We start from the raw sequence: 18,724 nt of genomic DNA, 5'->3' as shown, positions 1-18,724 counted from the left end.
AACGCAGGTTTTATCCAGGTGCTTCTATACAGGTGCACCAGGATAAAAAGTGCAGCATCACCCATATGGCTTGCTTTTTATATAGAAAGCTGCTTGCTTCTTTGTCTGCTCTGAAAGGCCTACAAGCAGGCGTCAAGGACATCACATGAGCTGCTCCTTTTAGCTTACAAACCCACATTTTAATTTACAAACTAAGAGTAAGTGAGTCCCCTAGATATGCAGAAGCACAACCTCTGCCTGCACAGGGACCTGCCCAACTCACCTACTGAGTATATATCTGAAGAGCCCTATGGGAGTCCTTACTAGAAGGAGCCATTTCTGCCATCGGACTCCGTGAATTAAGGGAAAGGGCAGCCTTACCCAGAGAGGCCACAGCTTGATAATTATCCCCCATGACTTCCTCGTGAAGGCTTCTTTGCCCTGGATCCAGCAAAGCCCACTCCTCCTCAGTGAAATGCACAGATACCTCCTCAAAGGTCACCAGAGCCTGACAAGAGAAAAAAATAGAAAACTTTTAAAATAGATAAAGTTAGGGTTAGGGCTGGATAACTGTGCCCAAAGAAGAGCTGTCAAGGGTATTGCATCTGATTGAAGGGAGGGGTCCAGTGGAGTGCCACAGGGCTCAGTTCTGGGCCCAGAGCTTGGCAATATTTTTATGAATGATCTGGATGAGGGTGTGAAGGGAGTCCTCAATAAATTTGCAGATGACGCCAAACAGGGAAGAGTACAATACAAAGGTAAGATACCAAGAGTGGGATAACACAAACAATTAACCGATACTAAAGTGAAAGCAAAATATATTCACCATACGAATTAAAATTAATCATCCAAATAAGTAATTAAGTCAAATTAATACAGTCAACGTGCAGTTATATAAAGTTTTTCAAACAGAGAAAGTATGGGAACAGGAAGACGACGAATAGGTAAGTATACTGTCAAGGTGGTACAATGAAGTTCCAGTACAGGAAGACATCCAACAGGTAAGTCTCCATAATGTCATGTAAACATGTAAGAACTGTATAAATTCAATTCTAACATTTCTATTTCCTTTGTTTTAGGTGGAGATGAAATTAGTGGGGGAAGCCAGAACTCCCGCAGTGCCTGACATGCAGCGCTGGCTTGAGATCCAGTGTTTCGTATAGCAACTTCTTCAGGGGTATCAACTTATTCCACCACTCTACAAAAATGTTTCAACAGTTTATACACTATAATAAACTAGAAACAAAGCCCGTTGTGGGGAAAAAATACAATTGGCTCTAGAAAGAGGGAACTGGCATGCAGGCATTCCCTCCTCCTCTATCATTGATCCCGGGCGGTGACAGAAGGCAGTGGGTATTGCCACCTGCTTCACACATGATCTCAGCAATGTGAAGGGGTGGTGGGCTTTGCTACCTGCAGCATGCCTGCTACAGGTCGGGTAAAGGGGGGCAGGCATTGCCACCTGCTCCGCTCCTGATCCCAGCCAGTTGAAGAGAAAACGGGCATTGCTCTGCACCTGATTATGGCTGCGTGAAGGGGGGCAGGCATTGCTGCCTGTTCCAAGCCTGACCCCAGCTGGGTGAAGGGGGGTGGGCATTGCCACATGTTCCCTCCTCCTCGCCTGATCCCAACAGGCTGAAGGGGGTGGGCATTGCCACCTGCTCCAGTTCTTATCCCAGCTGGGTGACGGGAAAAAGGGAATTGCCTCCTGCTCTATGCCTGATCCCACACAGGTGAATGTGCTGGGTCGGTAATGGCACCTGCTCCACTCTTGATCCAAGCTGGATGATGGGGGTGGGCACTGCCATCTGCTCTGCTCCTGATTCCACCCGTGCTCTGCTCCTAATACCAGCTGGGGTAAGGTGGAGAGTAGGCATAGCCACCTGCTCCACTACTGATCTCAGCCGGGTGAAGGGGGGGTGGGGCACTGGCACCTGCTCCACTCCTAATACCAACTGGGTTAAGACATGGTGGGGCATTGCACCTGCTCCACTCCTGATCCCAGCTGGCTTAAGGGGGTGGGCATTGCCACCTGCTCTGCTCCTAATACCAGCTGGCTGAAGGTAGGACGGGCATTGCCACTTGCTCCGCTCCTAATACCAGCTGGGTTAAGGTGGGTGTTGGGCATTGCTACCTGCTCCGCACCTAATACCAGCCGGGTTATGGAATGTGGAGAGCACTGCCTCCTGCTCCACTCCTGTTCCCGGCCTGGGCTTCCTACCACAACACGTTTTCTGGAGCTATATGGTGACTTACCTGGGCTTTCCTCTGTGGTAGCGCCCTCTGTTTGTACTCCAGGGTATAAAGAGAGTCGTCTGAAACACGCTTACTCAATTATATAGTAAGATTACATTTACACACGATGAGGTGAACTACACCCACAGATTGACAGGTGGTAAAATGGGTCAAATGAATAGTCAAGTTAATTGATGGAATGATCTGGTGCCCAGTTAATTGATGGAATGATCTGGTGCCCAGTGAATACTAAGGAACATGATGCCCCCTTGGGAGTGACTGATCTAACTCTGATCTAACTCCATGGAGCGAAAACCTGAACAAACCCGAAATCTTAAGTCCTTACAGTTTCAAATTTGTCTGAAGCCTATAGCTGGAGGTTGCTCACACCCCTTTATGTCATGTGACAAGGGCCAATATTGATGAACCAATCTCCGAATTTGGTGGGCTTTCAGCGTAAAGTCAATGGCCCGTCTAATCTTGTGAGAATTTTTTTTGTTTAGGTCACAAGAAGATCCTTTCTCAAGGGTATATTGGCACATTCGTGAGCTCTAACTAGTACCTCACTGGCATACCCACGATTATAAAAAGCCTGCATCATGTTTAAAGACTCCCTCTCATTGTCCCGGATAATGGTAGCATTGCGTTTCAAGCGCAGAAATTGGCTGAAGGGTATATTGTTTTTCAACTGATGGGAATGGTAAGAGACATATTTCAAATACAAATTACATCCAGGCCCTTTCTTAGAAGGTTTCACTCCAATGTGCTGTCATTTCTTTCATAGACAATAATGTTCAGGAAGTTTGTTTTAACTATCAGCATGCCATGTAAAGTGGATATTTTCATCCAGAGAGTTAAACCAAGTTCCAACTTCTGGAAATTTATCAGCAGCAGAAATTACCAAAAACATATCATCAATAAACCTGCAGTAGAGCTGCACAGGGTCAAAAAAAGGGTTGTTGGATCTATTGAGCACATGTGTAGAGGGTCATTTACGGGCATTGCTTGCAGTGGAACCTTTTGGTGGTCACGGTTATGGCCGACGAGCTGGCAAGCAGAACACGACCTCACGTAGTCCTCAACAAATTTAGCAATCCCGGGCCAGTAAAAATACTGCACTGACCTTTGCCAGGGTACACTTTTGTCCTTGATGCCCTCCCAAAGGAATATCATGGGCTGCTCTCAGGATCTCTGGCCAAAAACATTTAGGAACTAGCAGTTGCTTTGTTACATCCACTCCATCTTTCTTTGGTACAAACTCTCTGTACAACAGTCCATTTCCCCAAAATATACGGCTGTCTCCAGGACTTTCTAATGGCTGGTTAGGATCCTCTGCCATATCTCTGCATTCCTTCAATGCTGGGCAACGTAATTGCTGTTGTTTAAACTCAGTAGGTGTAAAATCCAAGTGCATTTCACTTGCAAACTCGGCACAAGAAAAAATGTCCCTTTTACCTTCCTCCGCGGCTTGAATTCCTCCCCCCCTTCTCCCTCTCTCTTCCTCCAGAAAAGCTGAGCTGGAGGACATTCCAAGGGTGGGGGCTGTTTCGCTCTCACTCAATCGGCCGGCATCCTGCTGCAAACTTTCTCCGTGCCGGTTTGAAGCTTTACCTTACAGAGCCTTTGCCTTGCTCCTAGTGGTAACTGGAACTTGCTGAGTCTTTTGAGCCTTAGCCCCAAAGACTTTGTTTTGTAAATTCACATCCAAACGCACCTCTGTTTCACTGGGAATTAACTCTTGCTGTTCCAGTTGTGGAGAAACAGCTTGCTCAGACAGTTCAACATCAGCTTCTGCTGGAAGCTCTTTACCAGCTAACTGCAAAAACTTAGTCCTAGGCCTGGGTGTTGGACGCCACAGGTGGCCATCCTGATCTCTACTTCTTGCTCCTGTTCCAGGTCCCATTCCTCCTCTGTCGCCTGCTCTTGTAACGACCTTGGGCTTTGGGACCAGCTGGGCACCACTTCACCTTCAGGGTCTTCCAGCTCCGTCCAGCACCCTCGCACACTGCCGCTGTCCCTCTGCCTCCCAGGTGCCGGGGTCAGCTCCTGCTGCAAGTATTCCTCCTCTAGTTGCCTCGGACACCATGCAGAGTACTCGGCTTCCTCCTGCCTCTCACTGCCTAAAGCTTTCACCCAAAAACAACCAAACCGGGACTCAATAATCTTTGGAGCCGAAATATACTTAAATTTTTGTGTTATAAAGTGCGAAAAGTGCAATAAATACAAACATAAATACAAATTACGTTATACAAAATTTTGAAGTGCCATGATACAAAGTCCAAGCATATATACATATATCACAATGTTTCTGTTGTCCGGAATCGTCAGAAAAAATTTTTTGGAAAAATTTTTATAAAGTGCTAGTTGCCAGTTGCCAGTACATCAAAAGGAGCCGGTAGGTAGGGAGTTGTGCACCGTACTTATATATTCACAGTCCATAAGTATGAATACAATTAGACGAACGCCGACGGGGGTTTGCTTGCAAATATCATTAACCCGTTTCGTGAGTACTAAGACTCACTTCCTCTTGGGCTTAAGGTGATTCGGACTGGTCATACTGTAAGGAAAAAATTAATTATAAATGTCTAGCAACAATTACAATGAAATGAAAAATAAAAATAAAAAAGGCAATATCACTTACAGTATGTTACAAGCACAAGGCATACTCTCCTACCACTCCATACATTCCACGGACGTGTGATAGATGAAATGGACCACGAGTTAAAATAATCAAAAAGAGGAGGGGCCAATCGTAACAAGAGGAAGGTTTTTACAGAATTCTCAAAGACTTACAGTAACTTGCCTATCCGTGAATGGGGAAAACTATAGAAAGCAGGAAAAGTTAATTTCCGAGTTCAGACCATGAGGTGACAGGGTGTTTAGTCGGAAAATCCATTTAGATTCTAATTGGAGCAGCAATTTAACCATGTCTGTAGCAAAGGGGCGATCAAGTTGCTCTATTACAGAAACCTTAAGATCATTATATGAGTGTTTCTCTGCATGAAAGTGGTTAACAAGGGGAGCCTCCCAGACCTGATTTCTGATCCTAGATTGATGTTCTTGGATCCTAATCCTTAAAGGGCGAGTTGTGCTCCCTATATATAATAGGGGGCACGGGCACTGAATACCATATATCACATTTATGGACTTGCAGTTAGAAAATCCATGTGAAAAATGATTAGGTAGTATTTGCTGTATTTTAACCATAAGGTTGCATACACTACACGAGCCGCATGTAAAATGGCCATTTGGCAGAGTGCCACCTGGTGGATTGTTAGAAAACTCTGATCTCATGACTATGTCCCCAATGGACCGTGTGCGTCTGTAGCCTACCGCTAGCCCTGCTTCACAGCCACGGACACCACTAATAATGTGCCAGTGTTGCTTAATAATTGATATTATATTTGGGGCTAAAGTAGTGTATTCAAGACCCCATTTTATTTTATCATCCATCCTTGGTGGCTTAGATACTAATAAATCTGCCCTATTAGTGGTATCAGCACGTTGTATAGCTCGTTCAATCGTGTGCTGGGGATATCCCCTCGCTCTAAAATTTTCTTTCAGTTTACGGCCACTAGATTCATAAAAGCAAGGGTTGGTGGAATTCCGCTTCAGCCGTAAAAATTGACCCAGGGGGATGTTGTCCCTTAAACCCCTTGGATGGAAAGACTGATAATGCAAATAAGAGCACCGGTCCGTCTGCTTCCTGAAGGGGCGCACTGCCAGTTTGTTATCTCTTTCCCGATAAATGGTAACATCTAAAAAGTGTAGGCTACTGGTGCTACCAGTCCATGTGAATTCAATATCAGGGTGGAGGGAGTTAAACCACCTCCCTAAATCTTCTGCAACGTCCCTTTTCAGTAGGATTATGATGTCATCTATGTATCGCCTGTACAATATAATTAGATCTTTAAAGGGGTTCTTCTCATCATCAAACACCCATTTACTCTCTAAGGCAGACATAAAGATATTCGCGATGCTAGGCGCAGCCGCGCATCCCATAGCCACCCCCTTTAGCTGGAAATAATACTGCTCATTGAATCTAAAGTAATTCTTCTCCAGAATAATATCTAAGATGTTCAGGAGAAAGGGGGTGGAGGGCTGCTGTGCCTCGCGTAGTAGAAGAGCATCCTGTACTACCACTCTCGCCTCATCGTGAGGAATGGAGGTATACAGTGATCTCACATCTAAAGACATGAGAGATGCCGCCTCCAACTTAATGCGGCTTCTTTAACTGACTATTCACTTCATAAGTTCATACCGCGTGGTCTGCGTATCCACAAACCACCCGGGATGTTTAAGGAGGATGAAGAGTTTAAAACTAAATGGGCAGCCATACTAAACAAATGTGCTTTTGACCTGATGCTTCTCTTGATTAAAACCTCGAATGCTCAGGCTGAGGTTTTGACTATGGATATCGATAAGGCTGAAACGGAACTAAAATCCAAAGTTTCTCAGGCGGAATTTGACCTGCGTAGTCAGGACATTGAACGCCGTATTAATGAAAGCAAAGAGAAACTAAAAGAACTTAAGGTCAGGAAATTTGAACGTGACAGGAGAGACTATACCTCTGGTAGAATTTACCAGTGGAAGGAGGATGGGTACCAGAAGCCACGCAAAAGAGTTTCTTGGGCTACAAATATTGCTTCGAACCCTGAGTTGGAAACCACAGAGCCCTCAGAAACAGATACGTCGGGAGATGAGGGCTCCAGCACACGCAGTCTTAGATCGCGTAACATCCCTCCCAAGACTTTTTTAGGCAGGGGCTCTTTTCGGCAGAGACGCCCGTACAAGAAAACATAGTATTTAATCTCTCATCACGGACCTTAACTGGCGTTGAATTATCTGCTTTGAATAAAGGTATGGGCTTTGTTCCAACCCCTAGCTATAATGCTTTTCAAACCAGGATTGATCTTTTCAAATTGGTTCGCTTGATTAAACTCAGGAACCTTTTCGGACCGGGAAATCCTCCTCCCGCTTCTGGTATTATTTATAAGTCATCCTTCTGTCCTGTAGTGTCTGATCCCATGATTGAGAGTTTTGAAAAAGTTGTATTACGTGATGTGACCAATTTGGAGGCTGCATGCCACCACAAAAGGTATAACCTTTCGAAACAGGAATGGAAGGCTTTGCAGGATCTCAAAAACGATAGAGAGATTGTTATCAAAAGGGCCGATAAAGGTGGGGGCATAGTTGTCCAGGATACTTTAGACTATTTACAGGAATGCAATAGACAGCTGGAGAATGAGATGGAATACAAACGAATATCTTATAATCCAACAGTGCATATCCAACGCATTATTAAAGTTGTTTTGGACGAGGGATTGGGGGATAATGAGATAGATAAGAAGACTAGGGACGCGTTAATTAACCCCTGTCCAAGAATACCTGTCTTCTACACACTCCCGAAAATTCATAAATCGGGACATCCTCCCCCCTGCCGGCCAATTATCTCCGGCTCTAATTCTATTTTGGAACCCCTTTCGCGTTTCCTGGACTTTTTTCTGCAGCCCCTAGTAGCCAACACGCCAGCTTATTTAAAGGACACTACTACCTTAATCTCACTTGTAGAGTCCATAGATATCCCGCCCTCTATATATCTCATGTCTTTAGATGTGAGATCACTGTATACCTCCATTCCTCACGATGAGGTGAGAGTGGTAGTACAGGATGCTCTTCTACTACGCGAGGCACAGCAGCCCTCCACCCCCTTTCTCCTGAACATCTTAGATATTATTCTGGAGAAGAATTACTTTAGATTCAATGAGCAGTATTATTTCCAGCTAAAGGGGGTGGCTATGGGATGCGCGGCTGCGCCTAGCATCGCGAATATCTTTATGTCTGCCTTAGAGAGTAAATGGGTGTTTGATGATGAGAAGAACCCCTTTAAAGATCTAATTATATTGTACAGGCGATACATAGATGACATCATAATCCTACTGAAAAGGGACGTTGCAGAAGATTTAGGGAGGTGGTTTAACTCCCTCCACCCTGATATTGAATTCACATGGACTGGTAGCACCAGTAGCCTACACTTTTTAGATGTTACCATTTATCGGGAAAGAGATAACAAACTGGCAGTGCGCCCCTTCAGGAAGCAGACGGACCGGTGCTCTTATTTGCATTATCAGTCTTTCCATCCAAGGGGTTTAAGGGACAACATCCCCCTGGGTCAATTTTTACGGCTGAAGCGGAATTCCACCAACCCTTGCTTTTATGAATCTAGTGGCCGTAAACTGAAAGAAAATTTTAGAGCGAGGGGATATCCCCAGCACACGATTGAACGAGCTATACAACGTGCTGATACCACTAATAGGGCAGATTTATTAGTATCTAAGCCACCAAGGATGGATGATAAAATAAAATGGGGTCTTGAATACACTACTTTAGCCCCAAATATAATATCAATTATTAAGCAACACTGGCACATTATTAGTGGTGTCCGTGGCTGTGAAGCAGGGCTAGCGGTAGGCTACAGACGCACACGGTCCATTGGGGACATAGTCATGAGATCAGAGTTTTCTAACAATCCACCAGGTGGCACTCTGCCAAATGGCCATTTTACATGCGGCTCGTGTAGTGTATGCAACCTTATGGTTAAAATACAGCAAATACTACCTAATCATTTTTCACATGGATTTTCTAACTGCAAGTCCATAAATGTGATATATGGTATTCAGTGCCCGTGCCCCCTATTATATATAGGGAGCACAACTCGCCCTTTAAGGATTAGGATCCAAGAACATCAATCTAGGATCAGAAATCAGGTCTGGGAGGCTCCCCTTGTTAACCACTTTCATGCAGAGAAACACTCATATAATGATCTTAAGGTTTCTGTAATAGAGCAACTTGATCGCCCCTTTGCTACAGACATGGTTAAATTGCTGCTCCAATTAGAATCTAAATGGATTTTCCGACTAAACACCCTGTCACCTCATGGTCTGAACTCGGAAATTAACTTTTCCTGCTTTCTATAGTTTTCCCCATTCACGGATAGGCAAGTTACTGTAAGTCTTTGAGAATTCTGTAAAAACCTTCCTCTTGTTACGATTGGCCCCTCCTCTTTTTGATTATTTTAACTCGTGGTCCATTTCATCTATCACACGTCCGTGGAATGTATGGAGTGGTAGGAGAGTATGCCTTGTGCTTGTAACATACTGTAAGTGATATTGCCTTTTTTATTTTTATTTTTCATTTCATTGTAATTGTTGCTAGACATTTATAATTAATTTTTTCCTTACAGTATGACCAGTCCGAATCACCTTAAGCCCAAGAGGAAGTGAGTCTTAGTACTCACGAAACGGGTTAATGATATTTGCAAGCAAACCCCCGTCGGCGTTCGTCTAATTGTATTCATACTTATGGACTGTGAATATATAAGTACGGTGCACAACTCCCTACCTACCGGCTCCTTTTGATGTACTGGCAACTGGCAACTAGCACTTTATAAAAATTTTTCCAAAAAATTTTTTCTGACGATTCCGGACAACAGAAACATTGTGATATATGTATATATGCTTGGACTTTGTATCATGGCACTTCAAAATTTTGTATAACGTAATTTGTATTTATGTTTGTATTTATTGCACTTTTCGCACTTTATAACACAAAAATTTAAGTATATTTCGGCTCCAAAGATTATTGAGTCCCGGTTTGGTTGTTTTTGTTTCATATTGGTACCGGGGCCGCCCGTTGTTGTTTATCTAAAGCTTTCACCCAGGCAGAGACGGCAAAATAGTCCTGCAGCAAAGCCGTTCGCTGAACTTTTTGTTGCAGAATGTACTTCAAAAGGACATACATTTGTTGCTGTTGAACTGAAGCTTGCCCAATTCCTAGAGCTTCTGGCTGGTCTTCACATCCCCTCAGGGCTTCACCTGCCTCTGCTCTCTCCCGGGCTGTTGCATGTAGGCTGGAGAACAACACAGTCCTTCCAAATGTCCAGCTGCCATTATGAGCTGTGGAGCGATAACACGGAGAGCAATCCATCACCTCTCCTGTTTCTGCGTAATCCTGCCACAAAGGATCACTTCCCAAATGTAGGGCCTCCCTTCTACAAACACGAGTAGAAGCCACGTCATTGTAATCCACAAGGGACCGTGTCTCGAGGAAACAACTGTGAGCTGAACAGCCTCTCCGGCACTAGAGGCTGACCTCCGACAGCTCCTAAATCATCCATGTCGTCCTCAAGCGTAAAATCAACAGGCCGGTCGAGTCCTTTTCCCTGACTCATCTTGCCTAGCCAAAATAACAAACCTGCCAATTGCCGTGCAACAGACTAAAGCCTTAGTACAGAGTACTGCCAATGTGCCAGAATTCTCACCCAGATTGAATCACGCAGCTGCCACCATGGGTAGATGGTCAGAGCCTATCTCCCTCCTGCAGTTCAAGTGCTGTGTACAGCTACTCAACCCCTAGCAGGCTTCCTGGAAGATAGCTCACCCTTCTACGTCGAGACTCACCGGTCTCCGGGTTCTTTTCCAATCTGGGGGACTCTGCACACACTTGGTCAGACACTCACAGACACAAAGGCTTATATAAAGGTGTTTATTTATTCAGAAGAGTGTATGCAGGTAGCAGGAAACACTCTACTAAGGCACAAGCAATGGCAAACAAAACAATAAAAGGCTGGCTATTCTAACTAGAGCTAACTGACTAAAACATAAAGCTGGCTAACTTAGCATTTCTCTGAAGAAAGCTTGAGGCTCATACTCACAAACACAGTCCATTAACTATGCCAGGCAGGCCTAGTCATCAGGCTGGGGATAGAGCAATAGTCTCTCACATGCTGCTGGAATGGTTAGCATGGAGTCGTCCTTCCCTCCTTCATGTTGTTGGTTGTTTCTCTCCAAGTTGAGAATCAGAGAGCATTCTGAGCATTGAGCATTACTGAGGGCTGAGAGGAGCCATCTTTTCAATGATTGATAGCCAATCAGAGGCACACTTGCAATCAGCGTTACTAGCCTGAGAACTGAGAGGAGTACGTGCAGAGCTGAGACTCCCTAGTTTCTCAAGGCCCTTTCCCTCGGCAACAGCTCACAGGTGCAATTAATTAGCCGAGCTGCACATTCCGCTTCCAGGGCATTAAGCCAGAACTGGGCCTATGGAAACTTAGAAGCCTGAACCAATGTAGGCAATGAACTTAAAGGGGCTCCGCTAGACAGCACAGTAGCCTCCTTTAGATGTGTCATATAGAGATTTGCCACACTGGGTGCGGTGGCACACCCCATGGCCATTTCTTTGGTTTACAAGCAGAATTTGTTAGAGAAACATTTTTTTTTCTCCACAACCAAATCAAATAATTGTGGTAAGAATTCTGGGGTGGGGAGGGGGAGCCTAATCAGAAGGAGATCTCTAAGTGGGTCCAACTATGCATGTAGCCCCTGCATGGGGTAATCAAGTACAGAGAGACGAAACATCCATGGATACCAATAATGAATCGTCCCTGATGTGTAGCTCCTGAATTTGTTTTATGAACTCACTGGTATCTTTAACATAGGATCGGGTCTGAGTAACCACTGGTTGCAAAAACTGATCCAAGTATCTGGCTAAAGGTTCCAATATAGAGTTGCTCCCAGAGATAATGGGCCGTCCTGGCGGTGGAAAAATATTTTGGAAAAGAGGAGGTTGCGGGGAGACTGGATCACTCACTTTAAGTATTTAAAAGGCTGTCAGGGGAGGGGAGGGAGCTGTTCCTTTTGGCAAAAGAGGATAGGACTCTTGGGTTTAAACTACAAGAGTTTCAACTTTGGATGCTAAGATCGCAAATTTTTAAAAGACTTTGTTAAAATTTGACGCTTAAGGTGAGGAAAGTAAATCAGCCACGCCATGGAGTTAAGGAAAAGAGCGGACTCGTGGGAGCGAGGCAAAGCAAGCCCCACGATGTCGAAGAAAGAATAGCAAACGGCGCTGGACAGTCTTGATAAAAAAGTTGCAGAGGGGAATAGGGAGATCAAAGATATGATGCAAGAGATTGTGAAGGACATTAAGGAGCTCAAAGAGACTTTTAAATCAGAGATGGTGGAGCTGGTCAAAAATATTGATGAGGTCAAGAAAGAATTACAATCGACACAGCAGAAAGTTAAAACAGTGGAAGATGAAACTGACAAATTGGCTGTATCACACAAGATAGAAACCAAGGGTTTGAAAGGAAGAATGGCCGTGGTGAAATGTAAACATATGGAAAAACAACTTAGATTTCGCGGAGTCCCGGACGTGGAAGGGAAATCAACCCAAGAGCAGATTTCAGAAATACTAGTAGAACTTTTGAACAAAGAAGTGGACGAGGTGGCAGCCTTTCTAGATGTGACATACAGAATCAACTCAAAATATGCAGCACAAAAAAATTTACCAAGAGATGTAATAGTCCAATTTACAACAAAGAGAATAAGAGAAGAGATTGTGAGTAAGCAATTTCAAAACCCTCTGGAAATTGATGGAAAAAGAGTGAGAATAATGAAGGAACTGCCTAGGGGGGTTTTGTTGGAGAGGAAGAAATACAGAGAACTAGTACAAATGTTGAAAGAATTGAACATTAGATATAGATGGGAAATACCAGAAGGATTGAGCTTTGAATTTCGTGAGATTAAAAGAACACTCAGATCTGGACATGAGATGGAAATGTTCATAAGGGATTATGAAAAAGACTTACCCAAAAGATCTAAAATTTGACTATGGAGTGTAAAATCGTATCTTGGAATGTAAATGGACTAAACTCACCTTCTAAACGTAAAACCACTTTCCACTGGCTATCTAAACAACATTGTAATATAATTTGTCTGCAGGAGACACATATTAGGAAACAAGATGTGAAATACTTAAAATTTGCTAAACTGGGGAAAGAATTTGCAGCTGCGTCAAATCAGAAAAAAAGAGGAGTTGTTTTATATATTAAAGATGAGCTGCAACCGAAAATGATTTTAAATGATGCGGAAGCTAGCAGAGGATGAGACAGTCAAAGTACAGATGGTGAAGTGGGCAATTAACTGTCACAAAGAAATAACAATGGAGTCATGGGAATATTTATGGAAAACTACGTTGAAGATTTCAACTTGTACCAGTATTAAAGAGAATGTCTATAAGATGGTTTATAGATGGTATTTAACGCCTAAGAAAATTGCGCTTGGAAATGCAAATATGTCAGATAAATGCTGGAAATGTAAAAAGCATGAAGGATCATTGTATCATATGTGGTGGACATGTGATGTAGCTAGACAGTACTGGGGAGATATTTTAGAAGTAATAAATGAGATTTTGCAGACCCAAATAAAGAAGAACCCAGAGCTATTGCTACTGAATTTAAGTATGGAAGATGTTCCTATGCAATACAGAACATTACTATTCTACATGACGACGGCAGCAAGACTTTTATATGCGCAGAAATGGAAGGTGCAAGAAATACCAACTATTGAAGACTGGATATATACATTGCTATACATGGCAGAAATGGATAAAATGACAAGAAGCTGAGAGATCAGAATCTGGCAGAATTCTTTACTGATTGGGGAAGACTGAAAACATATTTAGAAAAGAAGTGGGACGTGAAAGGGGAACTATGGCAATTCTAAAATTATTAGAATGGGTTTCTTTTTATTGGAAGAGATGGAATCTTTACCATATGGAGTGAAGTATTAGCTAATTGTTAGCTTAAATTTAAGTGGATTTGGAGTTAATAGATATTGGTAAAATTAATAAAGTAGATATTTTATTTAATTGTTAGCTTAAATTTAAATATATCTGAAGTTAACAGATAGTAATAGATAACAGATTTTAAGTTAATAATAATACATCTGAAGCTAACAGATAGAGCTTAGCTTAACAAAGTAGAATGTAAACACAATATAACGAGTTATAGAAAAAGGGGATAGATTAGGAATAGATTAAGATATAGGGTTGGAAAGCTGTTGGAAGTCCTGAAAAAGGGGGGAGGGAAAGGGTGGGGGAAAATGATATTGAGATGTTATTTGAAAGTTGTATGTATTAATATTCTCACCTAATAAAGTTTTTCCACAAAAAAAAAATCATGTAACAATTCTTGCCCTTCTAACCACAATCCAAAATCATTATAATTAAAGAACCCTGTAATGCTGTTGCTAGGATTAAATATGCAAAAAGTTAATGTGAAGGATAGGATATTGTTATTCTATATGACGGTGGCAGCAAGATTGCTACATGCACAGTATTGGAAGCAAGAAGAGATACCAGAAGTGGAAGATCAGATTCAAAAACTGTTGTACATGGCAGAGATGGACAAAATGACAAGAAAGCTGAAAGAGCAAAATCCAAGTGAATTTCTAAATGACTGGGGGAAATTAAAGGACTATCTTGAGAACAAGTGGGATGTGAAAGGACAGTTGTGGTCTCTGGATAATTATTAAGAAAATAAGTAAAATCTTTACCTTTAATAATACGGACAAATGTATTGAATAGAGATAACAATAAGAAATAAAGGGGTGATAGTGCTGTTGGGAGTCACAAAGGGAAAGGGGAGAGGGGGACGGGAGGGGGCATATATATTGAATTAAAGGGTAAATTTAGTTATATTATGTATTTTGGAATGTATGTTGACCCATTCAATACAATTGTTTTTTTTTTTTAAATCATTATAATTAGACACTGCCATGCAGGATTCAGACTACCATCACACCTTTTCACTTTCCATCCAGTGAACAGCACAGACAGGAGAGAAGAGAAGGTTCAGGGAGGCACACAGGGTCATGCTTTATCGTTCCACACTTACCCCACCTGACCATAGAGGAGCTGCTTTCTCTCCATCGCAAAGAGGTGGGAAAGAATACTTCATTGGTTTCAAGGAATCGCCTGGAGGGACCAAAGAGAATCAGAAAACATTCTGAGCTTTCCAAGTACTGAGCATCTCAGTTTCTTGCACGAGGGAAGAAGATTCTCCCTCTCTTGGATCACGGTCAGAACAACACTTGAATCCTTATTTAGGAAAAAAAATTTGATCCCATTCATGTGAAAAATCTACTTTAGCTACGGTAAAATAGAAAAATGTTTCTCCAGTAGTACAAAATTCACAGTCTTAAGAAGGAAGACCTCTGATATGCAATGAACAGGCAGTCCCAAAACCACCAACAGAATTGCAGCTGCCATATCCCAGATTCCCTGGGCACGTGGCAAGATCGGAACAAATGGAAAAAGGCAGGCCCGCTATAGGTGACGTACCCCTGCCCACTTGAAACAGAGGCATTCCCTCTAGCAATCTCCCAGTGGTCCTCCACCAGGGCGACTAAGGCTGTTTCACTCCCATAAGCAAATCTAAAAGAAGGCTGGAAAGGATCTAAACATTTGTCTGGTCCCAGAAAGCCTGAAGCTGGAAGAGCGAGATCTCCTGGGTCCAAACTTTTAACAACCCTGTCCACATCCCTGTCCAATGATTAAATTGGGAAGAATGACAAACAACCAAACAAGTTGGCAACCTGCCACCATCTGATCTCGTCACAGCTAATCAAGGGTCCAAGACAGAACACATGGAAGATATTTTATGTGAGAAGTGATGATCAAAATAGTTACAGCCCTGCACTGAGTGAGAATGACTCCTGCTTGGCATGGAGACCATGAAATTCTGAAGGGCTCGGGGCCACGCAGCCTCACCTTGAACTATGTTACTGTGCCATACAATCTCCTCAAGGATTATCATTTTGTTTCTCTTATTTTTGGCCCAATGCATTATCTGCCCAATTTTTAACAAGAATTTCAATCCCTATCATTTTTCTTTGCCCTCAACGACAAACCTACAAGCATTTTTAGAAAGTAGTTACCCAACTGGTTAGCTATATTACCTTTGCATGCATGTAATGTAATTAGAGATGGCCTAAATTATTATATTTCCAATTATTTTGGGAAGATTACCAATCAATCTTTTTTCTTCTTCTTTAAAGGGATATTCCTAAACTGGGAAACTGGAACTGAGCATCCTTCCCACACTGGACTGAGGCGAGTGTATAAAAGCAGCACTTGTACACTCAAGGAAGACATGCAGAGGGTAAAACTGCCCTGTTTATCTTACCCAGAAAAGTTCCTCCGTGGTAATGCTCCTGCACAATGTTTTTCTGTACCTGAAACATAAGCAGGGATCCCAGAAAGGGGAGAGAGGTGAGAAAAGGAACAAGGAAAGGGGGGGTTCTTAAAATGCAATAATCCATATGGATTTTGAGGGTATCCCTGTTTGTATCTTGTGCCCCATGTACCACCCAGGTGTATCCCTCTCACCTGCTGCTCCTGATTCTTGGCATCTGCCTGGCTCAGGAGGAAGCCTTCTGCCAGGGCCACCGCCTGGGAACTGGTCTCTGGCCCACATTCCCTGACCCAGCTCTCCATCTCCGGGGGCAGGACAGCCAGGAATTGCTCCAAGACCACCAGGTCCAGGATCTCCTTCTTGCTGTGGCTTTCTGGCTTCAGCCACTGCTGGCAAAGATGGTGGAGTTGGCTGCAAACCTCTCGGGGCCTTTCGGCCTCCTGGTAGCGGAAGTGCCTGAATTGCTGGCACTCCACATCTGAAGGGGGAAAATCCTCTCCCAGGCTCTTCTGCATGGTTCCTTCCACCATGTCCCTTCCGCTCCAAGCCTCGGTGGCATCAGGGCCTTCTCTTGCTTCTCGACCAACGGATTCCGGCTCTCCCCTCATCCTTCCTTCCTCTCCAAACAGCCTCCACCTGGACCAGTGGATCGCCTTCCTCCTGTGCCGGATTCCCCTGTAAAGACAAGTGCCAGATCTATGATTACCAGCAAATAGCGGCAGGATCTATAGAACCGGACACCTACAACTAAAGAGGTGACACATGAGTTACAAAACTGATGGCACATCCCAGAATCAAGGGTGTTCATAAAGAAGTTGGGTGGAGCAAGCGAAGCAGAGCTTCCACACAGCAAGCAGAAAAGTTCTGCTCTGCTTAATAAAAGCAATCCCTGACTATAGGCTGAGGATTCCTGCAGCGTTCAGAAACCAGAGAAGATTATGTGGCGCCAGGAATGAGGTACATATTTACAGAGTGGTTGTTGTGAAGTTAGAAAGAGTGGGCCATGGCTCCCTTTCTTTGACTACTTATAAACCAATGATATTCACCCTCCAAAACATTTATCGTTTGTCTCATGGTGTTTCTGAGCAATATGTTAGGTTTCATACAAACTGTAAAGAACCTCCCTCTCTGCTTAGGTATATTGCAATTCTCTAAGCAAATTTTCTTTTGCCTTTGTTAATATTATTTTTGAAAACTGGTAGTATATTATAAGCTATCTGTTTTTTCTTGTATTATAGTTGACTTTAACATTGTCTAATTTGTTTTCTTGTTTATGCATTGTATGTTGTTTTTAATGTTAACAAAAAGTTTATTTTTGAAAGAAAGAAAGAAAGAAAGAAAGAAAGAAAGAAAGAAAGAAAGAAAGAAAGAAAGAAAGAAAGAAAGAAAGAAAGAAAGAAAGAAAGAAAGAAAGAAAGAAAGAAAAAGTGGGCCAGAAGCAAAACAGAGCAACTTCAAGTCCGAGAGATGCTGGACCTCTCTCATCATGCTGTAGACAACTGGAAAAGATCTCAACAGCAGTTCATGGAAGCCAGCAGAGCTATGGAGGATCCAGAGAAGAGGACGGGGACCCGCATTCGGAACCTCGGAAGGCCCCACCCCACCGATTTATCTCATGTCTTTCCACCTGCCTGTGCTTTTTCCTCAGGCAATTAGTCTCTGTTGTAAGAAATGGCTCAGAGAGATGCTCTTAAAAAGGGACTTGGACTGTAGACTATTCTACTGGGTTCTGTCTATCAGTGTTGGATGTGCAACTTCAATATCAATGAACATATTCATGTTAAATTACTGAGGTTTTGTTTCAGTAGTATTTGATCTTTTTTTGGATGTATGCTTTCTCTCAAAAGTCTGCAATCCATACCCTCCTATTTTATTGTTTAGGGAATCTCTCAGCCATTGATCATATTGGCTCACACTGTATAATCCACATGGAGTCTCAGTGAGAAAAGGGGATGATAAACAACATAAATAAAGTGAAGATGAAAGAAACAGATGCCATTTTGCTACAGCTGGCAGACAGCAAGAGAAGGCAGAGAAAATACAGTAGAAGGTTCATGCCTTATTCCAGGAAGAATTCAGCTCCACCTCCAGCGAAGAGGAGATCCAGAGAGCAAACAGAAAAGCCCTTTGGAGAAAAGAAGCCCTCTGGTTAATCGCCCCCAAAGCAGGGAGGTGTTTTGCAAAAGAAATATTATTGCATTACTTACCTAGTTTGCAAAAAGTCCTCAGCCGCTGCCTCCTCTCCCCTTCAACCAATAACACCAGCTACAGACAGGAAGTGACTCTGCCAGGTCAGGTGGCCTCCCATTTTGTGGCCTCTCTAGGAATGCAAGTTCCTTCCCTTTAACCCTTTGGTGGACTCTCCAGAAAGCAAAAAAGAACCTCTTCTGGCTTCGCCCTGCCAGTAAGTACATTGGTACATTGAAACAAAATAAAAACCAGCGTCACATTGCAGATCATTGCTTAGAATATAGG

The 18,724-nt window shown here is 43.1% G+C and overlaps 1 protein-coding gene across 1 annotated transcript in view; it reads right to left on the bottom strand.

Moving 5' to 3' along the window:
* Positions 1–18,496, bottom strand: part of LOC129328454 (zinc finger protein ZFP2-like) — a 30,817-nt gene extending 12,321 nt beyond the window's left edge. Inside the window, exons 1-5 of the mRNA XM_054977532.1 lie at positions 18,457–18,496; positions 16,444–16,924; positions 16,241–16,289; positions 14,951–15,030; positions 361–487 (exon numbers count right to left, since the gene is read on the bottom strand). Coding sequence (XP_054833507.1) covers positions 361–487; positions 14,951–15,030; positions 16,241–16,289; positions 16,444–16,857 — 670 coding nt within the window. The 5' untranslated portion in view covers positions 16,858–16,924; positions 18,457–18,496. The remainder of the gene's footprint in view (positions 1–360; positions 488–14,950; positions 15,031–16,240; positions 16,290–16,443; positions 16,925–18,456) is intronic.
* Positions 18,497–18,724: the final 228 nt, after the last annotated feature.

The sequence above is a fragment of the Eublepharis macularius genome, chromosome 4, assembly GCF_028583425.1.
Source record: "Eublepharis macularius isolate TG4126 chromosome 4, MPM_Emac_v1.0, whole genome shotgun sequence".
NCBI classification, from domain to species: Eukaryota; Metazoa; Chordata; class Lepidosauria; order Squamata; family Eublepharidae; genus Eublepharis; species Eublepharis macularius.
The sequence above is the reverse complement of the archived record's forward strand: the minus strand, read 5'-3'. Positions and strand labels throughout refer to the sequence as shown.